Below are 14766 nucleotides of genomic sequence, written 5' to 3'. Positions count from 1 at the left end.
AAAGTAATCACTAATTTAATGTAGTGACTACTTTTAGTGAACCGCTGCGGATGCTCTTAAAACTAATAATAAGAATAAAAGCCTACAAGCACTATTAGTCTTATTTACCTGTTTTTTTATCTATTTTTTTTTTGTTAAACAAAGTTTCTCCATATGCTCAACTATAAAATGGAATGGTTTGTTTTTAACTAATGAATGAATCTAATTGATTTTCAATCGTACAATTTATAAGCAAATAACATTATAAAAAACTTTTTTTGGTTGAAGCGAGGAAAATATTCAATTAGTCTTCCATATTAGAAAATAAGCCAAGTATCCTGATATCAATAATTCACTCAGAATAAGGAAATAGGCAGTCAGTTACGAAAAATACAGTTAATTTCGCCGTTGGAAACTATAACAAAATAATTATTGATCAATCCGAGTAAATGGGTAGCCAGTTACTATACAGCCATAGAAACTGAGCTGATTAAACAAAGATAATTGATGTTGGTATAACTAAAGGTTTAATTGCATTATTGGCATCACCATGTAGCTCCCTGAGGGAAAGCTGGGACCAAAAAAACGAAAATGATGCAGGGTCACCAAAGCTGCGTCTGTGTTGAGTTATTTAAAAAAAATGTTTCGATCAATTACTACATTGCTGATTTGATTGGACCGTTTAAGCAAGTTGGGACTTTCTCAACCTAAATACAGGAAGGCCACTGCATTTCTTATTTTTTTCATAATTCAACATCTCGTAGTTTTCTTTTTGATCTGGAAAAGGCGGGTTCGTAACTACATTTAAAGAGGTGTTATTAAATTTTGAAAAATTAAATTCATAATCATAAATCTTGATGTTTATATCAAACTTATTCCTAAAAAATGGTCGTCTCTCAATTCACGGTTGCATTAAACCGTGATAAAAATATTATCCAGCTTCAGCCAACTAGTCTCACCTCAGCGTAATATCAGAAATTGAATTATATTATCCTAAAAGAGTTCCATTTAAGGCGGTGGTTAAGAAACTATTATTTCTTGTCTTACTAAATGGTAATCTTAGTACAGTTTAATGTTTAACACTACTAATAGCTGTAAACCTTTTTAAAGAAAGCTGTCAAATAATGCATCCCCAATTAAAGTTGGACATGTTATAAAACTTTCCAATCCTGTTCGATACCCTTACTAAGATCCTTTTTGAGCAGTAACATCTAGCTTTCATAAATGTACAAATCGATGAAAAACTTTAAGAAACTACAACGAGCTCCTTTTTAACTACTAAAATTCTTACTTTCGCTAATGACGACTATCTTTATCAAATTTTCTTACATCATTAGGTAAATATGGGGCGTAGTCTAGTATGACGATTTATTAATAACAGCTCGCCAAATCATACTGAGAAAAAAATCATCTGTCATTCACGATTTGTATCCAGCACAAAATGGTTGTCAGTAATACCAAGTGACAAACATTCATCTGATTACTTGAAAATGACGTTGGTGATGAAGCCTTAAATATGTGTTTATATAGCAATTGTGTTCGTGCTCAATCTTCATGACAGGGGAGAATAGATGATAAAAGAAAATGCCACATAGACTCATCCACCGACTTTCGAATAAAAAAATTGAAGGATCATTTAAGCGTAGAAAAATCATTAAAGAGATTGTCGCTAATAACACCAAAAAAAAAAAAGAAAAAAAGAATAAAAAGAAGTGACATTTTAGTCACACGAAGACGTAATATTATTTTCCCTTGCTGATAATTTACATAATGTTCGCCGTGAGCAGAGAAAGAAAGAAAGAAAGAGAAATGCAATTTTAATTTTTAAACTGAAATAACATTGATGATAACTAATGAGCACTTCAGTATTCCTAATTAGAAAGAGTCTGCCTATAGACTACCTTTCCCCACGCTGTGTCCCTATAAATAAATGTCATCATTTATAATCAATTGAATTAACATACGTCATTTTTGACGCCATCCATTTCAAGGTACTGTTACTCAACAGGGAAGGTCATCCATTCGTTTTTTTTTGCCAATACGCCCCTTGTTGTGGTCCTAAAATATAAGAAATGAATGATTAAAAATACCCCAATGGAGCTCTATATAAAGTCAAACACAATGTGGTACGTACACACACAAGAAATCGTCATTATTTTAATTTTCAAACCCCATTTGTTTTTCCCCCTACACCCTCTCATGCTAAAAAAGGCCGAGGTCATTGGGTTTCATCCAAGATATTTTCCATTTTTCTTTCTTCTTTTTACATATTTTTAATAACTAGTTCAATGGCACACAGAGAGGGCATTACCACGGAAACACATGACTGGACCATGGTGAAAGCCTCTAGCATTGTCAAGGATCAGAAAGTGATAACCATGTAAGTTTTTTGAAGAATGTACACACGCGCGTATGGTGTTAAAAAATTCAATATATATATATAGTGAAGGGTCTTTACCCGTGGAAGAAGCATGCAATGTGCTCATCAACAACAACATTTCCTCAGCTCCCGTGTATGACGCTCAAGTCAGAGAAGCCAACCACAGCGCCATTATTCACCCTCGCTCCTACGTAGGCATGTTTGACTATGGGGACGTGATTGCCTACATCTTGCTTGTCCTCCAAAACATGCCCCCACCGGGTGAAGACGACGACGAGGAGTTTTTGGAGCAAAGAGAGCAAAAACCATTAGCTGGAGAAAATCTGACTTTTGAAATCAAGGATATCGTACGTCGTGCTTTGCAAGGAGAGGAAATACCTGTAAAATTAGCCAGTGGTAAACCCAAAAAAAAAAAAAAAAGATTTGCATATATTTTTCTTTTTTTACAAGCATGTCTGACTCTGAATTTAAAGATCTCTCACAAAAGAATCCGTTTTATTCAATTCTTCCTGAGGCCACTTTATTATCTGCAGTAGAAGAATTCGCATATGGCACACACAGAGGTAAAAATATACATAAGTGTTTGACAAAAAACGTCTTATCAACTGAACAATTTTAAACATATTTAAAGTTTGCGTATTAAACCCCGATGGATCTATCAAGGTAATAAGAAGAGAATGGAAGAAAATAGAGTAAAGCTGATAGAAATGAATATATAGGGTATTCTTTCACAATCTACTGTAGCAAGATACATTTATGACAACCAGCGTCATTTCCCAGATATCGAAATTATGATGAACAAAACTGTAAGTTATGTGATTGAGGCTTAATGTGGAGAAAAATTGATCGACTTTTATTCTAGCTTCGTCAATTGGGATTGGGAGAGTCAGATGTTATTGCAGTTAATGCGGATTCGCCGGTACTTGACGCACTTTCACTTATGAGTATGTCCAAATCAAAAAGAGAGAGAGAGAGAGAGAGATCAGGGAACTAACCTATTAAAAAAACCCAGGCAAACATGGTGTTTCCTCTGTCGCTGTTTTAGGGCACATGGGTATTATTCTTGGTAACATTAGTATGACAGATGTCAAGGTAACTTTATTTACTAGCGTGATTTTTTTTTATTTATTTATTAAATAAGATTTGATTCCCCCTTTTTATTTTTAGCACGTCATGAAGAGTTACCGTCACCAACTGTTGTGGAAAACATGTTTTCAATTTGTTAGCCTTGTACGTACAGAGCAAGGCATTGATGATGGACAGGTAAATTAAACTTCGGATGGCGTACCGATAGAAATTTGTTTTTTTTAAAAAAAGAAAGTTTGTTTTTATAGGACCGATTGCCTGTATTTGATGTCCGTTTAGATACAACCTTTGGTTTTGCCATTGCCAAATTATTGGCCACCAAATCTCACCGTGTTTGGGTCCTTGATGAACGGGAAAGAGCCATTGGCGTTGTCTCTATCACCGATGTCATGCGTGCTATTGCTTCTAGTGCTGGTGTCGAGGTTAAACCTCATCGTGGAAAATCTGCCTCAAGAAATTCATCCCCCTAACTTTTTTCTTACTGCTACATAAAACCCAGCAAAAAAAAAAAATATAATTAAATTTTCTTTTCTCTCTCCTTAACCAACCAAAACCAAAAAAAAAAAAACTCTATACCCTTTTTATACATATATACCTCATTGGATTTATCCCTCCTTTCTTCTTCTTTCTTTGACAGCCATCTCTTTTATACTCATCAGAAAAAAAAAATAGTGTCATGGAACCTGTAAGTTTATCTTCCTCGAGAAACAAAACTCTAGGCACAAGTAAACGAATAAAGATTAGCAGAGCATGTGACGAATGTCGAAAACGAAAGGTAATGATTGCAATTTAATATTTTTTATAAGTATGTCTCTCTAAACTCAGAAGTGAAGGTCAAATGTGATGGTGTGCAACCGTGTGGACGATGTAAAAAGTCCAACGCTGAATGTGTATTTGCCAAATTACCACCGAAACGAGGACCACCAAAACAATATATGGAGAGTCTCGAGAACCGTCTTCAACGCGTTGAAAAGGCCCTCAAGTCAGTCACGGTACATAAAAAACTCTTTGAAGAAGAGGGACGGGGGAGAAGGAGCGTTTCTTTTCCTATCGTGATCGCACCAAATACGATTGAACAACGATTCACCATCAATGAAATTGGACAGGCCGTCTATGCTGCCACCACCACCACCACTACTTCGGCTGATGAGAATAATAAATGTCGCATCACCATGGAAAATATAACACACCTTAATAATGATACCCAATCAGATATATCCGATTCACCTATTTCTTCTTCAAATGCATCCTTCTTTCCACCTATAAAACATGTAGAAATCGCCATACCAGATCACCTTTCCTCTCGTCACATCATTTCAGAAGTACAACCCTTGACCGAGGTTTACTTTGATCATGTTCATAAATATGTGCCCATGATTCATAAACCTTCCTTTCTTAAACAAATGCATAGTTTAACTCACCCTCCTTCTCGATTTCTCTTGTACGCTATGTGTGCTGTCGCTACTCGTTGGTCTCCCGATCATATCATCACCATGAACAATAAATCTATGCCCGCTGGATATGCTTATTATCAACGTGCCTTTGATTTACTCGATGATTTCACAGATTCTCCTCGTATCTCCACCGTACAAGCTCTCATCCTCCTTGTTAAATATCAAGAATATTTTCAACGTCAAGGCTTCTTTCATCGTTCCTATTTTTACCTGGGCATGGCTGTCCAAATGGCCATCGATTTAGGTCTGCCTCAACAAATCGAATGTGAAGGTCATGATGCGGAGACTAGAAAAAGAACTTTTTGGGTAACTTTCATGTATGATTTATTATCCAGTATCGAGCAAGGTCATGCTACTTCTTTTACGGTTCAGCATTGCAAGACAGGTTTCCCCTTGGTGACAGGTGAAGAGGGTCCTGCCCTGGAAGAACTCGTGACCAATCAAAATATCTTGATTCAGTTAGGTAAAGTGCTCTCAGATATCCATGTCATGTCCAGATCTATCGCTACTCGTCAACGTACGCAAGGAGATAAACGCACACAGGAACAAACGATTGAAGAACAAGCTCGATTATTCTCTTTACATACCCATCTCGAGAATTTCTTGTATGAAGTACCTCCAACCTTGATTTACCCACCCACACAAGACACAGATAGCTATCCTGCAGAGGTTCAATTAATTGGTGACCCTTTTATTGGTTTCTTGCATATGACCTACCATTTCAGCGTCATCTTGTTACATCGTATCTACACAAGCCTATCTCCTCCTAAAACTGAATATAATTTCATTGCCTATCCACATCGTCGTCTATGTGCTGCTTCCGCTTCCAATATTACCATGATTGTCAAGACGCTCATTGAACTGTACCCAATCTACACTTTTCATTATCCTACAAGAGGTGTACAACACACCATCCATTGTTTAGCTACCGCCTCCACCATACACAAGTACGAAATGCGTCATGCTCCCGATGAATTATCAAGAGACGCTGCGAATGACCAGTATATCTTAACTTTGGAACTCATGCAACAATTGGCTCAAGAATCTCCTTCTACACAGGTTGCTGCTCTCTTTCCATCCGGCAGTGGTTTCTTGCAAGATTCTACCATGTACCCTCAACAACAAGCACAACAACAGCAACAACAACAACAACAACAACAGCAGCAGCAGCAACAACAACAACAGCAACAACAGCAACAACAACAGCAGCAACAGCAGCAACAGCAGCAACAGCAGCAACAGCAGCAACAACAACAGCAACAACAGCAACAACAACAGCAACAACAGCAACAGCAGCAACAGCAACAGCATCACGTAGATACTCGTCATCATCACCATCAGCATCTTCATCATCAGCAACAGCAGCAGAAGCAACAACAACAACAGCAGCAGCAGCAGCATCGTCAGAGTAACAATACAACTCCCTTGGATGAACCTGTCTTGTACCAATCTAGTGCTTCTATGGCAACAGATCCTACCCATCTGGCCAATTTCTTGGTAGGTACCACTTTTCCTAATGTCACTCCCGTTACCAATACCCATACCACTACACCCACCAACACCACAGCGAACATTAGTAATCATCAACAACAGCAGCATCAACAGCAGCATCAACAGCAGCATCAACAGCAACATCACCTTCATCAACATCAACAACATCATCATCATCAGCAGCAGGCACAACCACGTTATAACACATATCCACAAATGTCAATGGCGCCACCACAATGGCAAGTATCTGCCGAAGACTTGCAACAATTAAGTCGACCTTCATACCAAGTGACGAACAGTTGGAACCAATCTCAGCCCTATTATGATGATACACCTCCACCTCAATATGCTGAGAGTCTGATCAGTAAACCTTACACGTCTCGTATACGACGTCACACAGTGTCTTCCCAAGAGTTTTATACGCCGGATCTCATGTTACCACAACAAGTGATTCGAAAGCAACAAAGTTTTGATCCTAGTACTTTAAATATGGAAATCATGTTAGTACCGGAGGAGGATGCCATCATGATGGATTCTCATCATTATGACCCTACACCGGGTATGAGTCAATTATTTTTGACAGAAGGGCAGCAACAGTTATGGGGTGATAGTACCTTGGTTCCCACTACCGAAGCTCGAAGTGAAGGCCATGTTATGAAATAAACGATTTTTTTTTTTTTTTATCATTATTATTATACAAATTTTTTATTTTATTGACCACCATAGTAAACATGTTGAACATCAGCTAATTTCTTGCCTCTCATTTTAGCAATATCCTCAGGTTGCTTTTGACTAGAAAGAGCCTCAAAGGTAGCCTTGATGACATTCATGGGAGTAGTAGAACCACGAATTTTAGCACTGATATCCTGAAGTCCGATACAACGACAGATTTCATGAACGTAATGATTGGTACGAATACCAAATCCAGGGGGTCTCGAACGAAGTTCTAATGTGGTGGCATGAAATTTATGTGTCAAATCCATGGCCAAGGTACGTTCGTCGTAACGTTCAAAGTAACGCATGTTCTTGATGGCTCGGTTCGTTGCCTTACGCACAGCACGACTGGCTTCCTCATCTTTACCTTCTCCATATCCCGCTAATCCATTACCATTACCCACAACCACAAGTGCATACATGGAAGGCTGTTTACCTTTACCATTCATATTCACCACACGCTTAATTACAAGCGCCTTCTTCATCAAACTACCTTGTTCATTGGGACTTAAAGGGGAATCAATGATATCCGTAATGGCATTCAATACAACTTCTGCAGGTCGATGAGAAGAAAAGAGCTTGGGTTGATCTAAAGAGGTGCTCTTTTCCGTGGGGAAATCAAGGATCGAATCCACCTTGTTTAATTGAGGTACATTGTCGTTATTTAATCCAGCATGACGTTTCGTTCCTTCAACACTGGCATAGTGACGCACTGTCACTACAATGATAGACCCTGGTTTAGTTTCTCACATGTATAAAAACGCCTCTCTATTATTACCTGCGCCAACTCGGGGTGTGGCAACTACTGAAAGTCGGGTCAAACTACGTCCAAGAGCCAACATTGCTTAAGTAATTTATTAAAAAGAAACAAGGGGAATTTTTTTTTTCTTTTTTTTTTTTGACAAGGTGGCACTTCGATAAACGAGTCTCTTTTTTCTTTGGCGGACATTGAACCCTTTGCTATACACATTTTCTCCCACTCTGGCTGTCACCAGTTAACTGTGACGTCAGCTTTGGGGAATCAAACGGGGTTGGGTTGAATGTTGTGTGCAAAAAAAAAAAAAAAAAAAAAAAATCATAGAAATCTCCCCCCCTTTTCTCCCCCCCAACTCTACAACACTCCCCACTCTCTGTCTTTTAATAGCACAAAGGACATAATGAACAACCTTAGATTAATTCGGTCATTGACCATGGCTTCACCCAGCCGCACCTTCCTCGCCGGTAAAATTCGCATTTAACGGGGTGTTTATTATTTTTTATTAACAACACGAAACCAATGTAGGGCCTCGTTTTGTAGCAGCACCCATGGCCAGTCAATTGGCTCAGTTCAGCTCTTCTCGCATGGTGCAACACGCCGCACCCGTCAAAGATATCAGTCATCAGATTTCAGGCAAACCACAAGGCGCTCTTGATGTCGCTGCCCAGCAATTATTGTTGACAGAACTCTTTAGAGGTATGTGGGTCGTTTTGGAGAACTTTTTCCGTCCTCCCTACACCCTTTACTATCCTTTTGAAAAGGGTCCTATCTCTGCCCGTTTCCGTGGTGAGCATGCTCTCCGTCGTTACCAAACCGGTATGTTTCTTTATTGACATGTTGTCTTTTTTAAAGCTAATTTTCACTCTCTAAATAGGTGAGGAACGTTGTATTGCCTGTAAGTTGTGTGAGGCTATTTGTCCCGCTCAAGCCATCACCATTGAAGCTGAACCCCGTGAGGATGGTGCTCGTCGTACCACTCGTTATGATATCGATATGACCAAGTGCATGTACGTTGATTTTTTAATATTGGATGTATCATTCACAGCAATTTGACATTTTTCTTTTCTTTCTCGATTAATAGCTACTGTGGTTTCTGTCAAGAAGCTTGTCCTGGTAAGCATTAGAAATTATTTCCCCGGTAAATACATATAACGATCTAACATTTCTCTTGAACAGTTGATGCCATTGTCGAAACCCCCAATTACGAGTACATTACCGAAACTCATGAAGAACTCCTCTACAACAAGGAGAAACTTTTGGCTAACGGTGATAAGTGGGAAGTTGAACTCGCTAGGTAATATTCATGTCTATGTCTGTGTATATGCGTATATAAACTGATTTTTTTTTTGTATGTAGAAACTTGCAATCTGAGAACCCTTACCGATAAATTAATCCCCCCTCCTAATTGTCAAATAAAAAAAAAAAAAAAAAAAAACAACACAACCTCCACTTATTATACACAGTTTATTCTTTTTAATTCATCCTTTTCTATAGCTTTCTCTTAAACTAAAACATGCTTCTTTACAAATTCTTTAGCGGCGTTTAATCCACGTTCATGGTAAATGGCACCAACAATGGCTTCAAGTGTCTTTGACTTGACGGAAAGTGTAACGACATCCTGAGGCTACTTTTTATATATTAGCTGTCAAATTATCCATCATTATGCATTATTTTGCTTTTTTTTTTTTTTTTTTTTACCAAATGACATTGAACACCAGCTTCTAAACCCAAGGCATCAAATTTGGCAGCTAAATGGGCAGGTTCGAATACCTTGACAATGGCATTCTTTAATTCCTCGACACCTTGCTTGTTCATATTGGCTTCAAGAGCAAAGAACTCTAACGAACGATGGCCCACATATTGAAGACGCTCATTGGAAGGAACTTTACCATGTTTGAACGATTTGTGGGTTAAAGCTTGTGTCAATACACTTGGTGATAAAGAAAGTTGATCAGCAACAGACTTGGTGTTGAAGGAAGGTGAGCTGGCCTTTTCCATGAATAAAGCACGACTCCAGTGCATGGATCGGCGTTGCACTATGTACCTGCTTATCAGCTCTCTCTCTCTCTCTCTTCTTTTCTACAATATTCAATGCTTACCAGTCATTAAGCTTGTATTCTTCAACATTATAGGCCTATTAAAAAAGTTGGAGTTATAAAACAACAAAAAAAATAGAAAAATAGTTTGGCTGGGGTGGGGTTTGTAAATTGTGCCTATTTTTTTTTTTTTTTTTGGTGTGTGTGTGTGTGATTGCAAGGCCCAAGTGGCTTGGGTAACACGCCCTACACACACAGAGGGACACTTTTGGCACTCCGATACAAGCACCTTTTACAGGTACACTATTCAGACATCACTTGCAATGCCTCACATTGCGCTGTGTGACTTTTGTTGATAAAGTGTCTTTTAAAAAGTTTTCTTTCGGTACTTTACCTTCTTTCTATTTTGCGTCGGTACTACCAACTGACCAGATCGACACTGATTTCACTCCAACCTACTATATAAATTGAATTCCATAAGTTTCCCTCAATAACACACCGACAATGGTATTTAGAAAGTATTGAGGTGGTGTAGCCTAGAATCACCAGCATGTCAGCGTTTAAGCAGTTTATACTTAACACCATGAAGAGGCCGATCATCAAATTCGGTGTCGAAATAGTCACCGTTTCGAAAGGACGGAGACCCCTTTATGCGGGTTCTGCTCACTAGTCGAAGCAACCGGCTCCAGTCTGATAAATGCTGTTCCCACAGTGGACCCGCCCTCGCCAATAAAGGTGGCGCTTCTTGCAGTAAAGCAAATGCATGAGGCGAGAAAGCGTGAAATATGCAAGCTACTGTCATTGGATCATAAACCAAGCGACAGTGTTCCTACTCCACTTTCCGATAACAATCTAATAAGAAGCAGTAAATACAAGACTTGGAATAAATGACTTGGATGAAATACACTTGCAAGAAAACTTGGATTTGTGGGAGCTCGATAGTGCAGCAAGCCGGCTTTCGAGCAACATGCTATAATGCATCATCCATTCATGCAAGCTTTGCTTATCTTATGATAAGTTGAGCGTTGATTCATGCGGGCTTTGCTTATTTTATATGTTATCCATTATATAATAATTCGATACTTTCTGTTTGACAATCACCTGGTCATGGTGACCAAACACGAAACCAGTTATATCTTCAGAACCCAGGACTTAGATCTGGGGAAACTGGCTATGGGCTTTGGAGAAATGTTTGTTTGCAATGCTCGATACATTTATGACTGCGCGCAAGTTTTTTTTTAAGATAGTCTATCCACAGGAGTTAGAAAGCACATACGGTCAAAAAGAACGAAAAAGGGACACAAATGGACAAGAATTGAATAGAATTTTAATAATGGCAGATTTTCGTAGTAGCTCTTCTGATACCGTTTCTCGGATTCGGCTTTACAACCATTGCGGTCACTTAATCCAAGTTCACAAACCAGCATTAACAGTATCACAATCAAGATAATCCCATCCCCCCCTCCCCTCCAATATTAAGACTGTCAGAAGATTACAACAATTGAACACATCGGTAGCAAAAAAAAAACTGGCTTTTCAGGTCTCTTGAAGTTTAAACGTTTAGAGGAACAATAAATATGGCATCTGTTGCTTCAATTTTGCTGTCCGGAATTGTAGGTAAAGAGTTACCAAACGGGGAATTCAATTGACTTTGCATTTGTTAGCAGAAACCAAATTGTTTGTATCTAAAAGACAACTTAAACTAGTAGTAAACCAGCTTATTACAGCGTGCGCTAAGCTAAATACAGTATAAGACTTTTTGCCTTCCCATCAAGTGACAACCAAATGCTTCATAAGGTTGGCAGAAAGAAGCTTAAATCAACTGAGAAATGATGATATTCTGTCTGTTTACAAGGGATCTTGTCAAATCAAATATGCAAAAAAAGATCAAACAAAAGTTAATTTTATTATTGGGCAGTAAATTTATTTCTAATAAAGGGTTGTTAACACTTGTTCAGTCAAGCTTTGGTTCTCCACAATTAAGAAAAGTGCGTCCAGTGACTGCGTAATTTCTTTAAGGGTTTGAAGCTCAGGAAAGAAAAAAAATAAAAAAAACAAACGCGTATCTCTTTTACCATTATTAAACGGAAAGAATGTCAGCACCAAAAATACCAACGGTCGATTTAGAATATTACGAACAACCCAAAACAATTGGTTACTTTGAAGGCATCATCAATGCATTACGTATTGATTTAGACAAAGAAGGAGCGGATACAAGTTTTACCTCACCCGACTTGTCCTACTTTACGGCCCATTGCCAAAAGTTCCAATTGGACCATCTGGGGAAGGAAGCTGCAGAAAAGGCCAAAAGGCACCGAAAGACCGTGGCGGCCGGTATCCCATTTGTTCTCTTTAGCGTACATCATTTATCCGTTCAGTCTTCGCTCTATCATATCTTGAAAGCCGCTTACAAGTTCAAATCCGATCATCGTATTAAGGATTGGCGCTTTGAAGCAGAGGAGGAAATTCAGCTGTATTTACAAATGATTCAGGTTATCAAACAGGCTCTCTTTGACGCTGGTTTTGAATCCTGTTTACCTCATATCGCCTTTCATCCTTCCATCGATGACCATCGAAAGAAAAAAATGTCACTTTCCATTGAAGGCTTAGGAGGTATAGCAGACAACATTCTTCATATATTTATCACTAACACCAAAATCATATAGGCGTGATGGTGAACGAAATAACAGAGGCAACACACATTATTTACAATGAAGAACAACCCCTCGATAAACATCACAAAATATGGCGTGTGGTCGAAAATACCATTGATGATCGTGTAATCGTTCATTGGGTAGGACTTCCCGATTCTTACAACACCATCGTGCTTTTCAAAGACGTCTTTAAAGATAAAGAAGACACTACGCCTATCTCCATCCCACAAGACCATCAAAAAGCACCCTGGCATCTTAAATCGAACTGGATTGAAGACAGTGTCAAATACAATGAATGGATGTCACCTATGGATTATGTCATGATCGAACAGCAAAAGCAACCCCGTACAAAGAAGAAGCGTGCCCTAGATGATCAAGTCTCCAGTCCAGCCAAGAAACAAAAGGATGACAAACCTCAGGAACCGACACAGGATGAAATCGCACTTCAGTTTATGCCCGTACAACAACACGAAGTCATCATTCCTTCTTACGCTGCTTGGTTCGATATCGCCTCCATTCATTCCATCGAAACTCGTGGATTACCCGAATTCTTTAACAGTAAAAACAAGTCAAAAAACCCTTCAGTCTATAAAGATTACCGCGATTTTATGATCAATACCTATCGTTTAAATCCTTCCGAGTATTTAACAGTGACAGCGTGTAGACGAAATATGACCGGTGATGTATGTGCCATTATTCGTGTTCATGCGTTTCTGGAGCAATGGGGCCTGATTAATTATCAGGTATTTATTTATATATATATTATATTGGCAAAAAAAAAGGGGGCATGTAATTAATTGTGTATATCAACAGATGGATCCTACGGCCAAACCTACAGCCATCGGTCCTCCCTTTGAAGGTCAGATTAAAATTATTGCAGAATTACCTCCTGGATTAAACAAATATGCCAACGAAGAAGGTGTCAATCAAAAAGAGGCCGAAGCAAACAAGGAAAATCTCCATCAAACAAATACAACCAAACCAAGCGTATCATCCTCATCAGCATCGACATCACCACCATTAGTAGCAGATACAGCAGTAGCAGCAGCACCATTAAAAGAAACAACGGCCGTACCCCAACCCATCGTATTTGATTTAAACCTGGATCTTCGCAAAAACATTTATGAAAAGACACCTAAATGTACCGTTTGTGAAAAGGAAACTGACGATGGATATCAAAACGACGCCGAATTTATCTGTGCTGCCTGTTTCGAAAAAAAGGACACCAGGGATGGTTTCATAGCTAGCAAAGACCATTGGACGGAACAAGAAGATCTTTTGTTATTAGAAGGACTAGAAATGTTCCCTACCGATTGGGAACAAATTGCTCAGCATGTCGCTACCAAGACACGCGAAGCTTGCATCTTACATTATCTTAAATTACCCACTGCAGATCCACGTATCGATCCTCACGTTCAGTCATTAGGCCTATTAAACTTTGATCAAAAAACACCCGTGGAAAATCCCATCATGTCCGTTGTGGCCTTTCTTGCATCCCATGTCAAACCCAAAGTGGCTACTGCCTCTTCTCTGTTCGCCAATGATGATCAGCAAGAACCAGAGCAAGAAGATGTTACAGAGATGGATGCCGAATCGGAACGTTTGGAAACCACCTATGAATTAATCCGTGCCAAAGTCAGCGAGTTCTCCTCACGTTTAGCGAATTTCGGACACATGGAGAGTGTGGTGGATGAGCAACGTCGTGGGTTGGAACGCGAGAAATTCTTGATCAGACAAAGTCATTTGGCGATACGTAATCAAATGGATAGTATTTATCACTCCATGTTTCAACATCGACAAGCGAAAGCTTTGCAAGAACAACAGCGTAAATTGGCTCAAGAAGCCGCCGCTGCTGCTGCTGCTGCATCGGCAATAGCAACATCGGCAGCCGCGGCGGCGGAATCCACTGCTGCCGTTGCGCCTATTACGTTTACTGCACCTGCTCAACCCACTGCTGCTGAACCCACTGCTGCTGCACCCACTGCTGCTGCACCCACTGATGTTGCACCCACTGCTGTTGCACCCACTGCTGTTGCACCTACTGCTGCTGCACCCACTGCTGCTGCACCTACTGATGTTGCACCCACTGCTGAAACATCAACAATTACTGAATCAGTAACCATTACAGAAACAACAAAAGTAGCTCCAGAAACACAAGATCCAAAATACCCAGAACAGACAGTATTTACACCAACAAACTAATTTTTACTATGAT

The 14766-nt window shown here is 39.2% G+C and overlaps 6 protein-coding genes across 6 annotated transcripts; 4 read left to right on the top strand and 2 right to left on the bottom strand.

Annotated features, from left to right (window-relative positions):
• Positions 1-1839: 1839 nt before the first annotated feature.
• On the top strand, positions 1840-3988 carry EV154DRAFT_497603 (uncharacterized protein). The gene is made up of 10 exons (XM_051600287.1): positions 1840-2036; positions 2113-2359; positions 2424-2755; positions 2833-2922; positions 2991-3022; positions 3079-3165; positions 3222-3303; positions 3372-3451; positions 3527-3622; positions 3694-3988. Exons 2-10 carry the CDS (start codon positions 2268-2270, stop codon positions 3913-3915), a joined length of 1113 nt encoding a protein of 370 aa, XP_051461120.1. The 5' UTR covers positions 1840-2036; positions 2113-2267; the 3' UTR covers positions 3916-3988.
• Positions 3989-4121: 133 nt separating this feature from the next.
• Positions 4122-7053, top strand: EV154DRAFT_478094 (fungal-specific transcription factor domain-containing protein; the record flags this gene model as incomplete). The annotated part of the gene is made up of 4 exons (XM_051598156.1): positions 4122-4220; positions 4252-6008; positions 6354-6396; positions 6706-7053. 4 exons carry the CDS (start codon positions 4122-4124, stop codon positions 7051-7053), a joined length of 2247 nt encoding a protein of 748 aa, XP_051461119.1.
• EV154DRAFT_497597 (ribosomal protein S5, C-terminal domain-containing protein) lies at positions 7046-8021 on the bottom strand. Its single transcript, XM_051600286.1, has 2 exons — positions 7883-8021; positions 7046-7822 (listed from the first exon to the last, which is right to left on the bottom strand). The coding sequence occupies exons 1-2, from the start codon at positions 7944-7946 to the stop codon at positions 7101-7103; spliced, it is 786 nt and encodes a 261-aa protein (XP_051461118.1). The 5' UTR covers positions 7947-8021; the 3' UTR covers positions 7046-7100.
• A 162-nt stretch (positions 8022-8183) lies between these two features.
• EV154DRAFT_458952 (NADH dehydrogenase iron-sulfur protein 8) lies at positions 8184-9322 on the top strand. The gene is made up of 6 exons (XM_051597464.1): positions 8184-8325; positions 8387-8677; positions 8736-8868; positions 8943-8974; positions 9038-9155; positions 9218-9322. The coding sequence occupies exons 1-6, from the start codon at positions 8262-8264 to the stop codon at positions 9246-9248; spliced, it is 669 nt and encodes a 222-aa protein (XP_051461117.1). The 5' UTR covers positions 8184-8261; the 3' UTR covers positions 9249-9322.
• EV154DRAFT_542295 (ribonuclease-III-like-domain-containing protein) lies at positions 9323-10043 on the bottom strand. Its single transcript, XM_051604512.1, has 3 exons — positions 9961-10043; positions 9560-9897; positions 9323-9485 (listed from the first exon to the last, which is right to left on the bottom strand). The coding sequence occupies exons 1-3, from the start codon at positions 9986-9988 to the stop codon at positions 9363-9365; spliced, it is 489 nt and encodes a 162-aa protein (XP_051461116.1). The 5' UTR covers positions 9989-10043; the 3' UTR covers positions 9323-9362.
• A 2828-nt stretch (positions 10044-12871) lies between these two features.
• On the top strand, positions 12872-14753 carry EV154DRAFT_414624 (SWIRM domain-containing protein; the record flags this gene model as incomplete). Its single annotated transcript, XM_051595620.1, has 2 exons — positions 12872-13294; positions 13365-14753. 2 exons carry the CDS (start codon positions 12872-12874, stop codon positions 14751-14753), a joined length of 1812 nt encoding a protein of 603 aa, XP_051461115.1.
• Positions 14754-14766: the final 13 nt, after the last annotated feature.

The sequence above is a fragment of the Mucor mucedo genome (genome assembly GCF_025094135.1).
Source record: "Mucor mucedo strain NRRL 3635 chromosome Unknown EV154scaffold_15, whole genome shotgun sequence".
NCBI lineage: Eukaryota > Fungi > Mucoromycota > Mucoromycetes > Mucorales > Mucoraceae > Mucor > Mucor mucedo.
This window is presented reverse-complemented; position numbering and strand designations above follow the sequence as displayed.

What these genes read in the sequence shown, in the direction of transcription:
- EV154DRAFT_497603 (XM_051600287.1), top strand. Translation starts at nt 2,268, where the DNA reads ATGGCACACAGAGAGGGCATTACCACGGAAACACATGACTGGACCATG. An exon ending in TGACGCACTTTCACTTATGA is followed by an intron (nt 3,304 to 3,371) that starts GTATGTCCAAAT and finishes AAAAAAACCCAG; the next exon opens with GCAAACATGGTGTTTCCTCT. An exon ending in AAGGCATTGATGATGGACAG is followed by an intron (nt 3,623 to 3,693) that starts GTAAATTAAACT and finishes TTGTTTTTATAG; the next exon opens with GACCGATTGCCTGTATTTGA.
- EV154DRAFT_497597 (XM_051600286.1), bottom strand. Translation starts at nt 7,946, where the DNA reads ATGTTGGCTCTTGGACGTAGTTTGACCCGACTTTCAGTAGTTGCCACA. An exon ending in CACACCCCGAGTTGGCGCAG is followed by an intron (nt 7,823 to 7,882) that starts GTAATAATAGAG and finishes CTATCATTGTAG; the next exon opens with TGACAGTGCGTCACTATGCC.
- EV154DRAFT_458952 (XM_051597464.1), top strand. Translation starts at nt 8,262, where the DNA reads ATGAACAACCTTAGATTAATTCGGTCATTGACCATGGCTTCACCCAGC. An exon ending in CAGCCGCACCTTCCTCGCCG is followed by an intron (nt 8,326 to 8,386) that starts GTAAAATTCGCA and finishes AAACCAATGTAG; the next exon opens with GGCCTCGTTTTGTAGCAGCA. An exon ending in TCTCCGTCGTTACCAAACCG is followed by an intron (nt 8,678 to 8,735) that starts GTATGTTTCTTT and finishes CTCTCTAAATAG; the next exon opens with GTGAGGAACGTTGTATTGCC.
- EV154DRAFT_542295 (XM_051604512.1), bottom strand. Translation starts at nt 9,988, where the DNA reads ATGTTGAAGAATACAAGCTTAATGACTG. An exon ending in GAATACAAGCTTAATGACTG is followed by an intron (nt 9,898 to 9,960) that starts GTAAGCATTGAA and finishes GCAGGTACATAG; the next exon opens with TGCAACGCCGATCCATGCAC. An exon ending in CTGGTGTTCAATGTCATTTG is followed by an intron (nt 9,486 to 9,559) that starts GTAAAAAAAAAA and finishes TATAAAAAGTAG; the next exon opens with CCTCAGGATGTCGTTACACT.